Below are 13677 nucleotides of genomic sequence, written 5' to 3' on the forward strand. Positions count from 1 at the left end.
AACATTTATTGTAAATACATAATCTTTGTTGTAACAAGTCAGATATGATCAGGACATCACACATTCCTGAAGTGACTGAAAATAGCGAGACACATAAATAAACGTATAAATAAATCCGTATTTAAAAAGTCCATTCCTTGCTGTCACTGTCCTGTTCTTAGAGTCGCCCTGTAGATGTTATTGTTCTGCTTCTCATCACGGTGCACGAGCTCCACGTCGAACCTGCTCGGCAGATGCTCCTCGTAGAAACCCGGAGTCTCGTGCTCCTTCCGCATTTTGGATGAGAGATAAGCCGAGGCTCCGTTACTGCACAGGTGAGCCAGCGTCTCCACGAGCAGCGGGTACGTCTCCGGGAGGTAAATTATGTCTGCGCAAAGCACCAGATCCCAGTCGGAGGGGAAGTTCGTGTGGTCCTCACCCCACGAGAGAGGGAGGACAGTGGGAGGGGCGGAGGGCCAGCCACTGGGGGGCATGTTAGCAGAGACGTTGGCTTGGAGTTGTGGAAGAGCCAGAGGAAGATCTGTAAGCGTCACGTCTGCGCCTGAAAGACAAAGATGTGAAAATCTGATTATTGCATTATTATTATTATTATAATACAAGGAGCAATTGCAGCTTGTGTTGCTGTGGTACTGATGATCTGAATCATGAACCTCAGTGTCTTCAAACAGTATTTAATGGGGACCAATGCAGTCACAATACAGAGGTGGTCATTTAGTGTTGAGTGCTAGTTACTGAAGTGACTGTGTGTCCCAATTGGATTCCTCAGACATGAAAGCATCTTGAATTAAAGTTCAAATAAAGCTAAGGAACGATTTTTTGCAGCTGTGCAACAAACGGCCTGTTGACCTGAGATCTGCAGCATCTGTATCTACTTTTAAATGAAGTTTTAAAACACTTCTTTCATGTGTTTATGCGTACCACAGTTTTAAAGATAATTTTCGTGCCTTTATTTCTGATGGTGGTAGTAGTGGAGAGCAAGTAACTGGGTAAGAGAGAGGATATGACGTATGCAGCAAAGGGTTCAGGTTGCGAATCAAACCTGTGCCGCTGTGGTGAGGACTACAGCCTCAGGTTATGAACCCCGCCTCTGGCCCAGTGACAGCTGGGATAGCCCCCCGACAGCAAGAAGGTCCTGGGTTCGAATCCATCGGTCGACTGGGGCCTTTCTGTGTGGAGTTTGCATGTTCTCCCTGTGTCAGCGTGGGTTCTCTCCTTAGACATGCTCCTTAGTGATTCTAAATTGGCCGTGAGTGTGAATGGTTGTCTATTAGCCCTGCGATAGACTGGCGACCTGTCCTGGGTGTACCCCGCCTCTGGCCCAGTGACAGCTGGTATAGGCTCTAGCAGATCCCCACCCAGGGCGAGGGGTGGTTACAGAAAATTAATTAATGCAGTGTCCAGATGCGCAAGCCTGATTTAGACCTATTTACACAGAGGCAGTGCTGTTATTGCAGCCAAAGGTAAAACTGACTTGAAGGGAGAGAATATTTACTGAATAATTATAATAATAACTACTTTATTGTGTAGTATTTCTATTTTTAATTAATTGACATCTCTTTTGAGAAATCTATTTTCACTTTGACAGTACATAACTTCCTTTTTTTGTAAATTCTTGTCCAAAAAAAAGCCCATTTATGTATTTTATTTCTATAAGCAACATGTAGGTGTGTACTGTAAATATTTACAGTGTCTCTCTGCTGCAGAGAGGGACACATGCCTGCAGGGCTGCAAACGTGGCAGATCCAGAAACAGCTGCTCGGTGTTAAGGAACATGTGAGGCCAAATGCACAGAAAGAGAGACACCCGACACTTTTAAAATACTCGCAGAAAGTTTAGGAGGCTTTAAAAACGACACGATTCTGATCAAACAACAGAGCCAAACGTACCCAGCCGAGCTGCCAAGATCCCGACCACACCGGTGCCTGCTCCCAGCTCTATGACGCGCTGTCCCCTCAACTCCACGGACTGCTCCTCGAAGTAGCGACACAGATGTAACGCCTGTGAACACACACACACACACACAAATACACACAAATACACCACTGCGCCAACTGTAACCTCAGCATTATAATATTTTCAGGTTATTAAATACAATATAAGATCCGCTCTTCTTACTGCCTCCCAGACCGGTGCGGCCACGCCGAGGTTGGCACCGAACACCTGCCTTATCTTCAGCTCTTCACCGATCAACTCGTACACGGAGTCTTTGTGAAACGTGTCGCCGAAGAGGCAGTCGTCCGCGGGGAACGGGTCGTCTTCTTCCTCCGCACATGTCATGTTGAATAAAACAAAACTAATTTCACTCGAACTTCACTTGAACGCCGCTTCCAGGTCGAGAGGCGTTAGCTTAGCTTAGCTTAGCATCGGCTAGCGACTACTATAGTTAGCAGCAAGTTATAAGGGCAGTGTCGGAAAGTTTATTGAATTGTTCGTTAGCAGTTAACTTAAGCTACTAAACCTGGTTATCTTTTTTTTTTTTTTTTTAATGAATTTTGTTGGTGTTCACTGTTGTTATGTTGGCTTTTTAACTTGCTAGCTACACACTTGCTTTGCTAGTTCGGTGAGGTAGCTAGGTGCTCCGCTTGTAGTTTCATTCTACACTGATTTCCTATAAATGTAAAAACACTACTACAATATTAGCTAAAACTAGCGGGGGGTAAAATTGTGCTTAAATTTGTATTTTGAATGTAAAAGCCAGAGCTGTAAATTTAGTTAGGGACTACAAGAGGCTTTTACTTTGAAAGGCAACACAAACATACGTAGTTTCCGGGTCAGAGAGCCTATCAAACGCTGCAGTGTCTTTAACGCCATCAAACTACACGTAACCCTACCTGCCAGTTTATTAGGTACACTGGTGGCATTAATACTGCTCTAAATCTTATCTGCATGAAGGTTATTGTCCTTAGCATTCGTTTTTAAAACTTAAACTGATTTAACTTTTCATGTTGGGAGGTTGTTTGTTGTATTTCTATTGTACTGTGTTGTACTGACACGTTTCTATTATTTTGAAAACCCCTATTTAATCAGTGAACTAGGCCAAATTATAGAAAATGTTTGCATTTAATTCAATCTACGTTAACAGCACCACTAAATTTCAACATTTCAACATAAACTGAACATTAAGATAAGATGTAGTGCTGCACTGTTATATTAAAATGCATTAATCTTTACTAGTGTACCCAAATTAATTGGCAAGTGAGTGTATAAAAGTTAGGAACTGGGTGATTGTTATGCAGCCAGTCTCTGGTTTTGATGCAGGCTAATAAACATAGTGATTATAAGCCTGCATCAAATATTTCCCGGGAATATTTGCTTAAAAATAACGTAAATGATTAATCAGTTATTAAAGGAATTGATTGCATTTAAACATTGTTCTCTGTGCATGACTTAAGATATTAAATGTCATGCTGTTAAGTGTTTAGAAAGGATTTTAGTTTGCCGTTAGCCTCACTGCATATGTGATTATCTGGTTGTGCTAAACTCGATTTGCTGCTCTATTGCAATGCTGCAGGCGAAAACACACAAAACACCGTCACATTTCAAGTTTATTTATAAAAAGAAAGGAGTTGCCGTTTCCTCAACCTGCTCTGTTTGGGTAAAACAATACTCAAGTGAGGCAGCACGAAGACATAACCGTTTGTTTTCACGCACACGTGACTTCACATCAATGACGGAGATGATTCAACAGGTGTATAAAGTGTAGAGTCGAGCACAGATATGTCGAATAAAGCTCTTCGTTGTTTCAGCTTATCAGTCTGTACAGAACACAGGGGGACACGAGCGTCCAACACAGTCAAGTGACATGTAATGTGTCCGGTTTTGAAAAAAAAAAAAGGGGAATAAAATCATAATGCTGTCTTCAGACGTCTGCTAGTGTTGGGACTACATCACAGCTTCCTCAGTGGAGTGGACGACAACTGTCGGGCTACACACACACACACACTCAATGTACAGCACATCTGTCAGAAACAGAACACCTCTGGATTATCTGAAGTCATTAGAAAATAAATAAATTCTTTTTTATCATACAGATGACAGTAGTATTACATCCATAACACGACCCAGTCCCCTCCCCCTCCGGCCTCAATGTGCAAACTGCAAGAGTTTTTAAAAAGGTAGCACTTTATGCAAGGACCATGGAAAATAACAACAACAACAACAACAAAATAAAGTTTTAAAAGGAGCACAAGCGCAGCGACTGTGAGACAGGGATGGATTTAAGACTGAAGGCTTGTGGCTGTGTACACACTCCTCAGTGGAGTAAAAAGGACCTCAGTAATACAACTACCACAGTGAGGGCTAATGGAAATAAAAACAACAGGTGGTCCTTAAACCAAATGAATATTTTTTGGTACTGGATGGCTGTTTTAATCTTATCTGTTGGTGCTCTAATACAAATCATTCTCTAGTCTTTCAAGGTAAATACTGAGCCAGAACATATTAGTCAAAAGAAATTGTGTTTGCAGTGATATTGGACCTACTGCATGCTTTTTTTCCCCAAACATTCATTCTCGTCACATTTCTTCCACATAAACTAAAAGTCTGTAACGATATTGGACACAAATGACGATGCCTCTTCAGACCGCGTCACAGTTCGTGCTTTGAGTCGAAGCAGCTTCTCTTTAGTGACCTCGGCAGTGCATTAGTTTACACTACACAAAGAAGTGTGTTCTCTCGTTGAGGCACGACTTATCAGCGCGGTCGGGTCTGACAAACCTCCGTCACAGTCCCGGCAGTCATTTGATTAAAAAACACAGCCACAGCTCAAACAGACCGTCGATTGTTTCTTTCATTAAAGTCAACCAGAAAACATCTTGGCAGAGCCCAAAGTGCGCCGTGACGTTTCCTGGTTGCAGATGAAAGACAGTCGCTCTTGTTCAGAGGAGAAGCCAGTCCAAGTCCACACAGATGCACAACAAACACGCAGACAGAGAAACAAGCCAAAGGAATGCATGATTAAAACTTTGTTCCGAAAAGAATAATAATTAGAACAAGGACTATGACGAAGAGGATCAAAATGACCAGCATCTTTCTGTTCTTCTTCTGGTACTGCTCCGCCTGCGGGTAAAAATCAAAACAATGTCAAATTTTACATTTCAGTGCTTTTGATTTAACAAAGTTGTGACTTCACTGTAAAAAAAATCATTAAAAAAAAAACACATATAGCAAAAATACACTGCCTGGCCAAAAAAAAAAAAAAAGGTCACACACTCTAATATTTCGCCTTTAGCTTTGATTACAGCACACATTCTCTGTGGCATTGTTTCGATAAGCTTCTGCAATGTCACCAGATTTATTTCCATCCAGTGTTGCATTAATTTTTCACCAAGATCTTGTATTGATGATGGGAGAGTCTGACCACTGCACAAAGCCTTCTCCAGCACATCCCAAAGATTCTCAGTGGGGTTAAGGTCTGGACTCTGTGGTGGCCAATCCATGTGTGACAATGTTTCATGCTCCCTGAACCACTCTTTCACAATCTGAGCCCCATGAATCCTGACATTGTCATCTTGGAATATGCCCGTGAACATCAGGGAAGAAAAAATCCATTGATGGAATAACCTGGTCATTCAGTATATTCAGGTAGTCAGCTGACCTCATTCTTTGGACACATAATGTTGCTGAACCTAGACCTGAGCAACTGCAGCAACCCCAGATCATAGCACTGGCCCCACAGGCTTGTACAGTAGACACTAGGCATGATGGGTGCATCACTTCATCTGCCTCTCTTCTTACCCTGATGGTTCTCCACTATCCTTCCAGTTTTTAATAATGTGTTGGACAGTTCTTAACCCAGTTTTAGTAGTTTCTCCAATCTCCTTAGATGTTTTCTCTGCTTGATGCATGCCAATGATTTGACCCTTCTCAAACAGACTAACATCTTTTCCACGACCACAGGATGTGTCTTTAGACATGGTTGTTTAAGAAATGAGAAGCTACTCATTGCACCAGTTGGGGTTAAATAACGTGTTGCCAGCTGAAAGATAATCACCCATGCAGTAATTATCCAATAGGAGGCTCCTACCTATATGATTAGCTAAATCCAGGTGGTGACTTTTTTTTTTTTTGACCAGGCAGTGTATCATAATTGTGTCTTGCGCCTGTTGGTGGTGTAAAGGAGCAGCGGGGGATAGCGACCCAAAGTCCCACTGAAAGTAAAACATACGTGTAGATGCGTTTACCTTTTGCAACTGTTTCAACCCATCTTCTGTTTTAACACAAGCCTGCTCCACGTTGAAGTCGATTCTATCGAGAACGGTGCCCTTGAGGAGGAAGAATTAAATTATTTCAGTTGTAGGTTATTTCATTTATACAGAGTATGTTGGCAGTGGTTGGTGTAGCTAAGTACTTTCCATCTGCTTTAACTGTCAGTTCAAATAGTCTTTCTTTTAGATTCTCTTAAATAATTTTGGTTCATAGTCTGTTGAGTAAAAGACCCAAAACATAAACACAAAATGAAATAACAATTTAAAATGAATGAATTTAAGATGTCAATAATCAGGTTATGTGCTTGTACGGGGGGATGCTCCTCTCTTAGTGGTCAGATTCGGGCCAAATACCTGCTCCACCACCATCCCGGCCAAGTCCCGGAAAACCTCATTCAGGTCTGAGATGGACTGAACTATTTGTCGAATCTCTCTCTCTCGCTCTTCAACCATAACCGTGTTCTGCTCCACCAGCATCAACTGATCGTCTGTGAAGCCCTGAAAGAAAAGAGATTCAAACCCTTATAATACAATGTTATGCTCAAAACACAAGAGACATTTGCTGTAGTATCAACAGTTGCAAACCCCCAAATGGTCGACTTTACAGCAAAACTAAACCTGTTTACAGCCTGGTAGTAAAAAAACTACTACTGGTCTACTTCTCCATTCATGACAACTATGAATTTGTATATATTTTATTATATATCAAGGCTTAAAGTTACACATAATCAAGGGAGAGGCCGTTTTGAGTGACAGGTGGCTGTCATCACAGGTCGAGAGGTGTCACCCGCCCACCTTAGCTGCACCCATATTCCCATTTTTGTATTATTCGGGAGTTAGGCAGAGTCAGGTACAGCGAAGATGGGAACGGAATCTAAAAGGTAATTTTGAGGGTTATGTCATGAAGTCCATCCTTATATAAAGCCAAATTTAGTATCTGTAACTAAGTTAAAATGTGAACCACTGAGTGAGTTTGTGTATATTCCTGATCTTGTTTGTGCTTATGATGATAGTATGCAATATTTCTACTTTTATTTCACCATGTACACTGAGGCCTGTGTAACAATATAGTCCATATGAATGAATTACTGCCTTCTTAAAATCACTCACTTTGTCATAAAGAGCTAAATCTTCATCCTCTTCCATTAAGGGCCCAGAGTCAAAAAAGTGCTTTGATCTCTCCTCACGATTCTTCATACCTGATAAAAAAAATAAAATAAATAAATAACGGCATTAAGACAAGACGAGGATAAAACTGATGACTAACTATGAGCCATGATAACAGCGCTGACGTGTCTTATCTCTTACAGCAGTATGAGATAAGACCAGCTTCACTGCGCTTCTTACGTTTTAGGTAGCTGGACTGCGTGTGCCTAAAGTTGGTGGAGAGGTCCTGCAGGCTCTGCGCCAGAGACGACACCACATTTCTCAAGAGCCTCTCCTCCTGCTCGGTGCAGTGGCCGCAGCGGGACTGCAAACCCGTCACGGCTCGCTGGCATCGGTGGAACATCTGCATGAGCACAAAAGAGCCAGGTGTTCATTTTAATCTACCGTCACGTAAATTACATGAATATTAATACATTCATTTATTCAGTCTTCTTCTGTAACTGCTTGTCCTCTGGAGGGTCGCAGGGAGCCTGTCCCAGCTGTCATTGGGTGAGAGGCGGGGTACACCCTGGACAGGTCTCCAGTCTATCTCAGGGCTAACAGAGAGAGACAGACAACCATTCACACTCACACCTATGGCCAATTTAGAATCACCAATGAACCTAACCAGCATGTCCTTGGACGGTGGGAGGAAGCTGGAGTACCTGGAGACACAGACACAGGGAGAACATGCAAGCTCCACACAGAAAGGCCCAGTCAGCCATAAATACTACTAATAAGAGTAATTTATGTTCAAATCCACATGGACGCCAGATTTCCTGGCAATGGCGGAAAAAATAAACATCATGCATATCACAGTACCTGTGTGATCTCCTGAGTAGTGATTTCTATCGCATGCTCCTCTTCACTGCTGTCATCCAGCGTGGGACGGTTCATGTGCTTGTCGTGAAGTAAGGCCAGATCCTTCATCTTCTGCCGAACCCTTGTGATTTCATATTGGATCTGAAAGGCAGGAGATTAGCAGTCAGCCACTACAGGAATGACTGGTTTAGCCACTACTTCATTCTTAGTAAATATTGTTCTGCATATTTCCGATCCAGTTCCAGGTTTACCTCATCAACCCCCTCTATCCACTTGGGAGGCAGTTTCTTGGTGACTCCAATGGCGGCCTCGGGATCCAGACTGATCCCCGACACCAGGGCCATCCGATCGTCGGCCAACTTCAAAAGAAAAACATTAAACTATTAAAACATTTTACATCGTATTTCAGCAGCGTGGCGGTGATGGTGGATTGTTTTATGCTTCTAAGGTGAATCTATCTCAAAGGGAAACGGCAGAAGTACCTCGTCAAGCTCCTAATGCGATTGGCAGATAGTAGAGTGGTCCCATCCAACAAAGAACAAGGAAAAGGAAGGAAAGACAGAAGGAACAGAAAGTGAGGCCCAGGAAATCAACAGCCAATAACAACTTTTGAATTTTTGCATCCAGGTCCCACCACCAGATTAATCTGAAATGAAGGCCTGACAGCTGATATTAATTCCAGCCTGGTACAGAAGTGAAAAATTGTGAGTGTGAGAATAAATCATCCAGAAAATGGCAACAGAATGAGTGAGTGAGATTTAAAGTCACCTGAGATGGATGAAAGAAGAAGAAAGGAACGTTTCTATTTCTAGAATTCCTCATTACTATTAATTTATCATCATCCGTCAATAACCGACCGGTCACTAAATCCTTTAAGACTTCATTTGTCTCCTGTATTTTAATTTCAACCTGACAAACGGCCACGGTGCCGTCTTGCAAAGTCAGTCAGTCGGTAAATTGAGTGTTTATCTTCTTGGTTGACCCTCTGAACTGTAAATGATTTTCTTACGTTATGTATTATTAATTTACATCTTCTCTAACGAGTGTGAACACTGAGATGAAGCGTAACACAATGACACCAAACAAACACTGAGCGCAAGCATTGCACGACCGGAAGGACATCAGAAAAAACACGTGAACAGCTGAACATTAAGCTTTCTCAGTTTCAGACACATAACAAATAGCATGGCTGAAGCAGTGTAACTCCAAGTGTCCGGTGTGGAGAGATTTGCTGTTTGAGCACATATAGATAGATACTATTCTACATGTTACTATTCTATTTGTGGTATGAAGACGTACACAGAACAACACAGGTGCACAGTGTCAGAGTCTGAAGCTGGGAGTCTAAATAAGTGTTATTCTGCAGGGAAACTGCAGACGACTGACTGAGTAATGAGCAGGTAATGTGTTTTGGGCTCTCGGTAGGAGAAACAACAGTGCATGAGCAGTTTATCTGCATCAACACACCAGCTGCCCTTTTGGGCATGAATCACCCTTCATAAAATGTTGTCAGCTCTGGGGGCCCACTGCATCACTTCCTATACTCCAAATCTATCTGCTGAAGCTCCTGAGATAAACAGAACACGTCGCTCTACACTGTGTCTTACAGAGAAATGGATTCATGTAAAGTGTCAGCCCAGGTGCCACAGCCTTCACTCTGTAGTGTGCGTTGAAATTATTTGTAAGCCTAAAAAGTCGGCTTCTCCAGATCCACTTTCTCTGCTCTTCTTGCACCAGAACTGGCCATGACACAAAAAATATTTTGTTACAAAGGATTTGATTTTCAGAAATGCAGTCCTCGCAACTGATGGTATCTTCAAGGAAGGAACAAATCTACCTCGGCGAGCAGGTAGCCGGCTAAAACGTTCACTGCAGAGTGCGAACAGTCACACATAGACAACACCTGCGTGCTTCCACCGGCTCTAACCAGGGAACGTCGAGAACCCGCATTGACTTACATACTGCAGTGGAGCTCAGCTATAAACCTGCAAGAAGATTAGGACAGGTCTTCCCGTGTTTGTGAAGCCTTCCTCTTTCCTTTGAAAGAGACGGAATAGTGAGTCACTCGCAGGGAACAACATTCTTGAATCGATCTTATCTGCTGGATTCGTGTCGGCCCAGACGCTGACCTTATCGTGCTGACTGATCAACGTTAAACAAAGTCAGCGGAAGCCATTAAATTTTAGGGACTACTGCTGCGGGGGGGAAAAGGCACAAAAAGTTAGCTGCAATAACTGCAGACAGTATTAGAAGAAGACATATCTAACTGCAGCTTGTACTGTGGAATGTAGACGTTTCACGGCAGCGTGGTTGCTTTTCATTAAGGCTTCACTAGAGCTTAAACAAACCAGAGCGTTAGAATGTGCATGAATCTTATCAGGCATTTTCATCGTCTTTGCATCTGTCACACCTTTGTATTAGTGCAGGATTAAAATCTAAACTAAATTCTAGGTCAACTACTAGTCAAGGGCTACACCTTTGCTGTTACCTGTGAGGAACACATGTGGACGTAAATGAAAACATGCTTTAATTTACAAATAATCTCCAAATCATTATTATTATTATGTGTCATTTTCGTAGAACTGGCCTAGATTTCACTAAGAGTTACTCCCCTAGTTTACTGTAGACATTTAGCAGTGGCAGAGCTGCAAAACATGCTTGCACAGCCCCCTTCATCCTCCTCCTCCTCCTCCTCCTCCTCCTCCATCACCTCACATCCATCAGTGAGTCCAAAGGGTGAATTTCGGGCCACGCAAGTAACAAATGGCGTAAAAACCGCCCTTAAATAATAGTCATCAGCTACTACTACACACATGAATCTAGCTAACACCACTCAGTAACTGGCTATTTGCAAACACACACAGTAAGATGTCAAAACGATGCAGACCACTCACCGCAGCATTGCTACGTGTACTCAGACGGGGGTCGTATGTACTCACTTGCTCAGCCAATATCTGCCGGTTTTGGATCGCATTGTTCCGCATTAACAAGAAGGCATCGGTCAGACGCCTAGTGGCCATGACTGCCTTTCTTGATATCTAAACTATCACTGGGCAAAGTGCGGACCAGGCGATGATTTATTAAATTATGCCCACAGCCGCTGACGCGCCGCTAACACAGCGCTAGCTTTAGCTTCGCCTGCGATGAATGATCGGGATAAGTCGCGATATGGCGCCTACAAAGGACAGCAAACGGCCTCAATCATATTGTTTTGCGAAGCATCTCTGGCACTTGAGTTGAAACGAATAAACATGACCGAGAGTTTGTTGTCAAATTTCGCTTTTTAACGTCAGATCGATAACGTTATTCCGCTCTTGGAAGCTACGGAAGTAGGAGAACGTAAACATCTGCGTAAACCGCTTCTTCTTCTACGACTCATTTACTGCTGCTGTCATCTGTCACTAACGTGGGTTAGCGCCCCCTATCGCCCCGGGGAAGAACAATACAACGCTGTCCACAGGTTTACATGGTTTGCAATAAGGTATAACAACAAAAACAGATTAACCCTAACCTTTTATAATTGAAGTATTCAATTAAATTTTGGATGAGTCAAACACTATATTAAGAAAAGAACAAACAAATGAACATTTCAAATTATCCACAATACATCCCACTTCAAAAAAAAAAAAAAAAAGGATAAAGAATGTGTAGGACTATAACAAAGCACAACATAAATCATACCAAATCTTTCTAATAAAAAACAAAAACAAAAGAAGAAGATCCCATATCTGATTAAATGTTCTCTTTTTAGCATCTTTTTAACCTCATTATTTATCAGTCATCAGCTTAACCCAGTCAGTAAATTCTGTCCGAGTCTGACATTTGTCGGTGGTAAAGAATATATTTAGCTCCAGTAACATTCATTAATACACAGGAATAGATGTTACAATCCCTTGTGCCAAAATCCAAGGCAAAACACATTTAGAGGCCCTGTACAGTCAGAATCAAGACAAAAATTGCTTTAGATATTTGTGATTTGTTTCCTTAACAATGGGTATCAAGTGTCTATCTAAACACAAAAGTAGTGTATGTGGTGTGTGAAAGACCAATAAGTAAATGCAGTGTTATTTTGTCTTGGATATGTGTTTTTCTTTTGCTTCAACGAATGGACCTTCAACTCATTCAATTCAATTCAATTCAATTCAATTTTATTTATATAGCATCAACAACAATACAAATCGTCTCAAGACGCTTTACAAAAACCCGGCCTGAAACCCCCAGAGCAAGCCTGAAGGCGACGGTGGCAAGGAAAAACTCCCTTTTAACAGGAAGAAACCTTGAGCAGAACCCAGCTCATATGGAGGGACCCATCTGCCTAAGGCCAGCCGGGTACAGACAGAAGACTCCTCCTTTGCGCTGGTGTGTGTGTGTTTGAACTGAAACCAAATTTAATCTGTCTTCACTCTGTTTCTAATGGGTAACAGAGTGTTTTGTTTTGTTTTTGATAATCTCTTCCCTGTCAGCATTTTTAATCTGTAATTTCTTAATGGCCAACTGGCACATTGTTACTGTATCGCCACAAATCCTTAAACCTATGAACCACTCTTATCTCTTTTTTGACATGATTTCTGGACCCCAGACTTCCCTAATCCTTCCATTATTCTGAGAGAAAAAAATCCAATATGTTTAAATCCAAAGTTTTAGAAATAAGTTCTTATTTTGTTATGAGTGTTCCCTGCATTGCACATATGGCTTTTAGTGACTTTCAGAGATTAGCACAAACTGTTAATTCATCCTGAAGGGAACGTAAAAGCCTGAACCTAATTTAATGGCAAGATGTCCAGTAGTTGTTGAAATATATTTCTCAAATCCACAGCTGTGAACCTCACAGGTTCAACCAACCAACCAACTAAACAACCAATCAGCCAATCAACTAAACAACCAAAGATCGACAGGGATCATTACAGTTCATCATCTGGGAACCATGACCGTTGGGACCAAAGCTAGAGGAAGTTCATGAGATAGGTACATCGAGATTTCTTTCAGGAAGTGAAAAATGGACTGGAGAGAAAAAGTGTGTTAGGAGATCACTAAAGTTGTTAGTATTCGTCCTCTTGGTGCCATGGATACAACAACAACCAACCAATCAACTAAACGCCCAACAAATCAACCAACCAACCAATCATCTAAGCAACCAGCCAACCAACCAATTAACTAATTGACCAAACAACAACCAACCAATCAACTAAACGGCCAATCAACAACCAATCGACTAACCAACCAACCAATCAACTAAACAACCAACCTACCAATCAAATAAACAACCAACTAACCAATCAACTAAATGACCAACCAATTAACCAACCAACCAACCAATCAACTAACTTACCAACAACCAATCAACTAAACAACCAATCAATCAACTAACTAACCAACCAACCAACCAGTCAACTAAACAACCAATCAACTAACCAGCTAAACAACTAAACCACTAACAAACGAACAAATGAACAGCAAAATGTCTTCAGATGATCCTACTTACAGCTTTTTCTTCAAACTAAAC

At 41.8% G+C, this 13677-nt stretch overlaps 2 protein-coding genes across 4 annotated transcripts; both read right to left on the bottom strand.

Annotated features, from left to right (window-relative positions):
- Nucleotides 1–3050, bottom strand: LOC311487547 (EEF1A lysine methyltransferase 3-like). Its single transcript, XM_084543854.1, has 3 exons — nucleotides 2116–3050; nucleotides 1887–1998; nucleotides 1–541 (listed from the first exon to the last, which is right to left on the bottom strand). Exons 1-3 carry the CDS (start codon nucleotides 2275–2277, stop codon nucleotides 144–146), a joined length of 672 nt encoding a protein of 223 aa, XP_084399980.1. The 5' UTR covers nucleotides 2278–3050; the 3' UTR covers nucleotides 1–143.
- A 477-nt stretch (nucleotides 3051–3527) lies between these two features.
- stx16 (syntaxin 16) lies at nucleotides 3528–11733 on the bottom strand. Of its 3 annotated transcripts, none has more exons than XM_084543279.1 (8): nucleotides 11114–11733; nucleotides 8426–8533; nucleotides 8175–8315; nucleotides 7554–7716; nucleotides 7317–7405; nucleotides 6561–6704; nucleotides 6183–6263; nucleotides 3528–5058 (listed from the first exon to the last, which is right to left on the bottom strand). In XM_084543279.1, the coding sequence occupies exons 1-8, from the start codon at nucleotides 11192–11194 to the stop codon at nucleotides 4957–4959; spliced, it is 909 nt and encodes a 302-aa protein (XP_084399405.1). In that variant the 5' UTR covers nucleotides 11195–11733; the 3' UTR covers nucleotides 3528–4956. The 3 variants fall into 3 exon arrangements, with proteins under 3 accessions (XP_084399405.1, XP_084399404.1, XP_084399406.1); XM_084543278.1 differs by having other exon boundaries at nucleotides 11069–11733; XM_084543280.1 differs by lacking the exon at nucleotides 11114–11733 and adding an exon at nucleotides 8657–10770.
- Between the last annotated feature and the right edge of the window lie 1944 nt (nucleotides 11734–13677).

The sequence above is a fragment of the Chelon labrosus genome (assembly GCF_963514085.1).
Source record: "Chelon labrosus genome assembly, chromosome: 4".
NCBI lineage: Eukaryota > Metazoa > Chordata > Actinopteri > Mugiliformes > Mugilidae > Chelon > Chelon labrosus.

Excerpts from the sequence above, each read along its gene's own strand:
- LOC311487547 (XM_084543854.1), bottom strand. The coding sequence starts at position 2,277 with ATGACATGTGCGGAGGAAGAAGACGACCCGTTCCCCGCGGACGACTGC. Across the intron at positions 1,999-2,115 it reads CCGCACCGGTCTGGGAGGCA|GCGTTACATCTGTGTCGCTA; the intron begins GTAAGAAGAGCG and ends GTGTGTTCACAG. Across the intron at positions 542-1,886 it reads GATCTTGGCAGCTCGGCTGG|GCGCAGACGTGACGCTTACA; the intron begins GTACGTTTGGCT and ends TTTGTCTTTCAG.
- stx16 (XM_084543278.1), bottom strand. The coding sequence starts at position 11,194 with ATGGCCACTAGGCGTCTGACCGATGCCTTCTTGTTAATGCGGAACAAT. Across the intron at positions 8,316-8,425 it reads GGATAGAGGGGGTTGATGAG|ATCCAATATGAAATCACAAG; the intron begins GTAAACCTGGAA and ends CCTGCCTTTCAG. Across the intron at positions 6,264-6,560 it reads CCGGGATGGTGGTGGAGCAG|GGCACCGTTCTCGATAGAAT; the intron begins GTATTTGGCCCG and ends TTCCTCCTCAAG.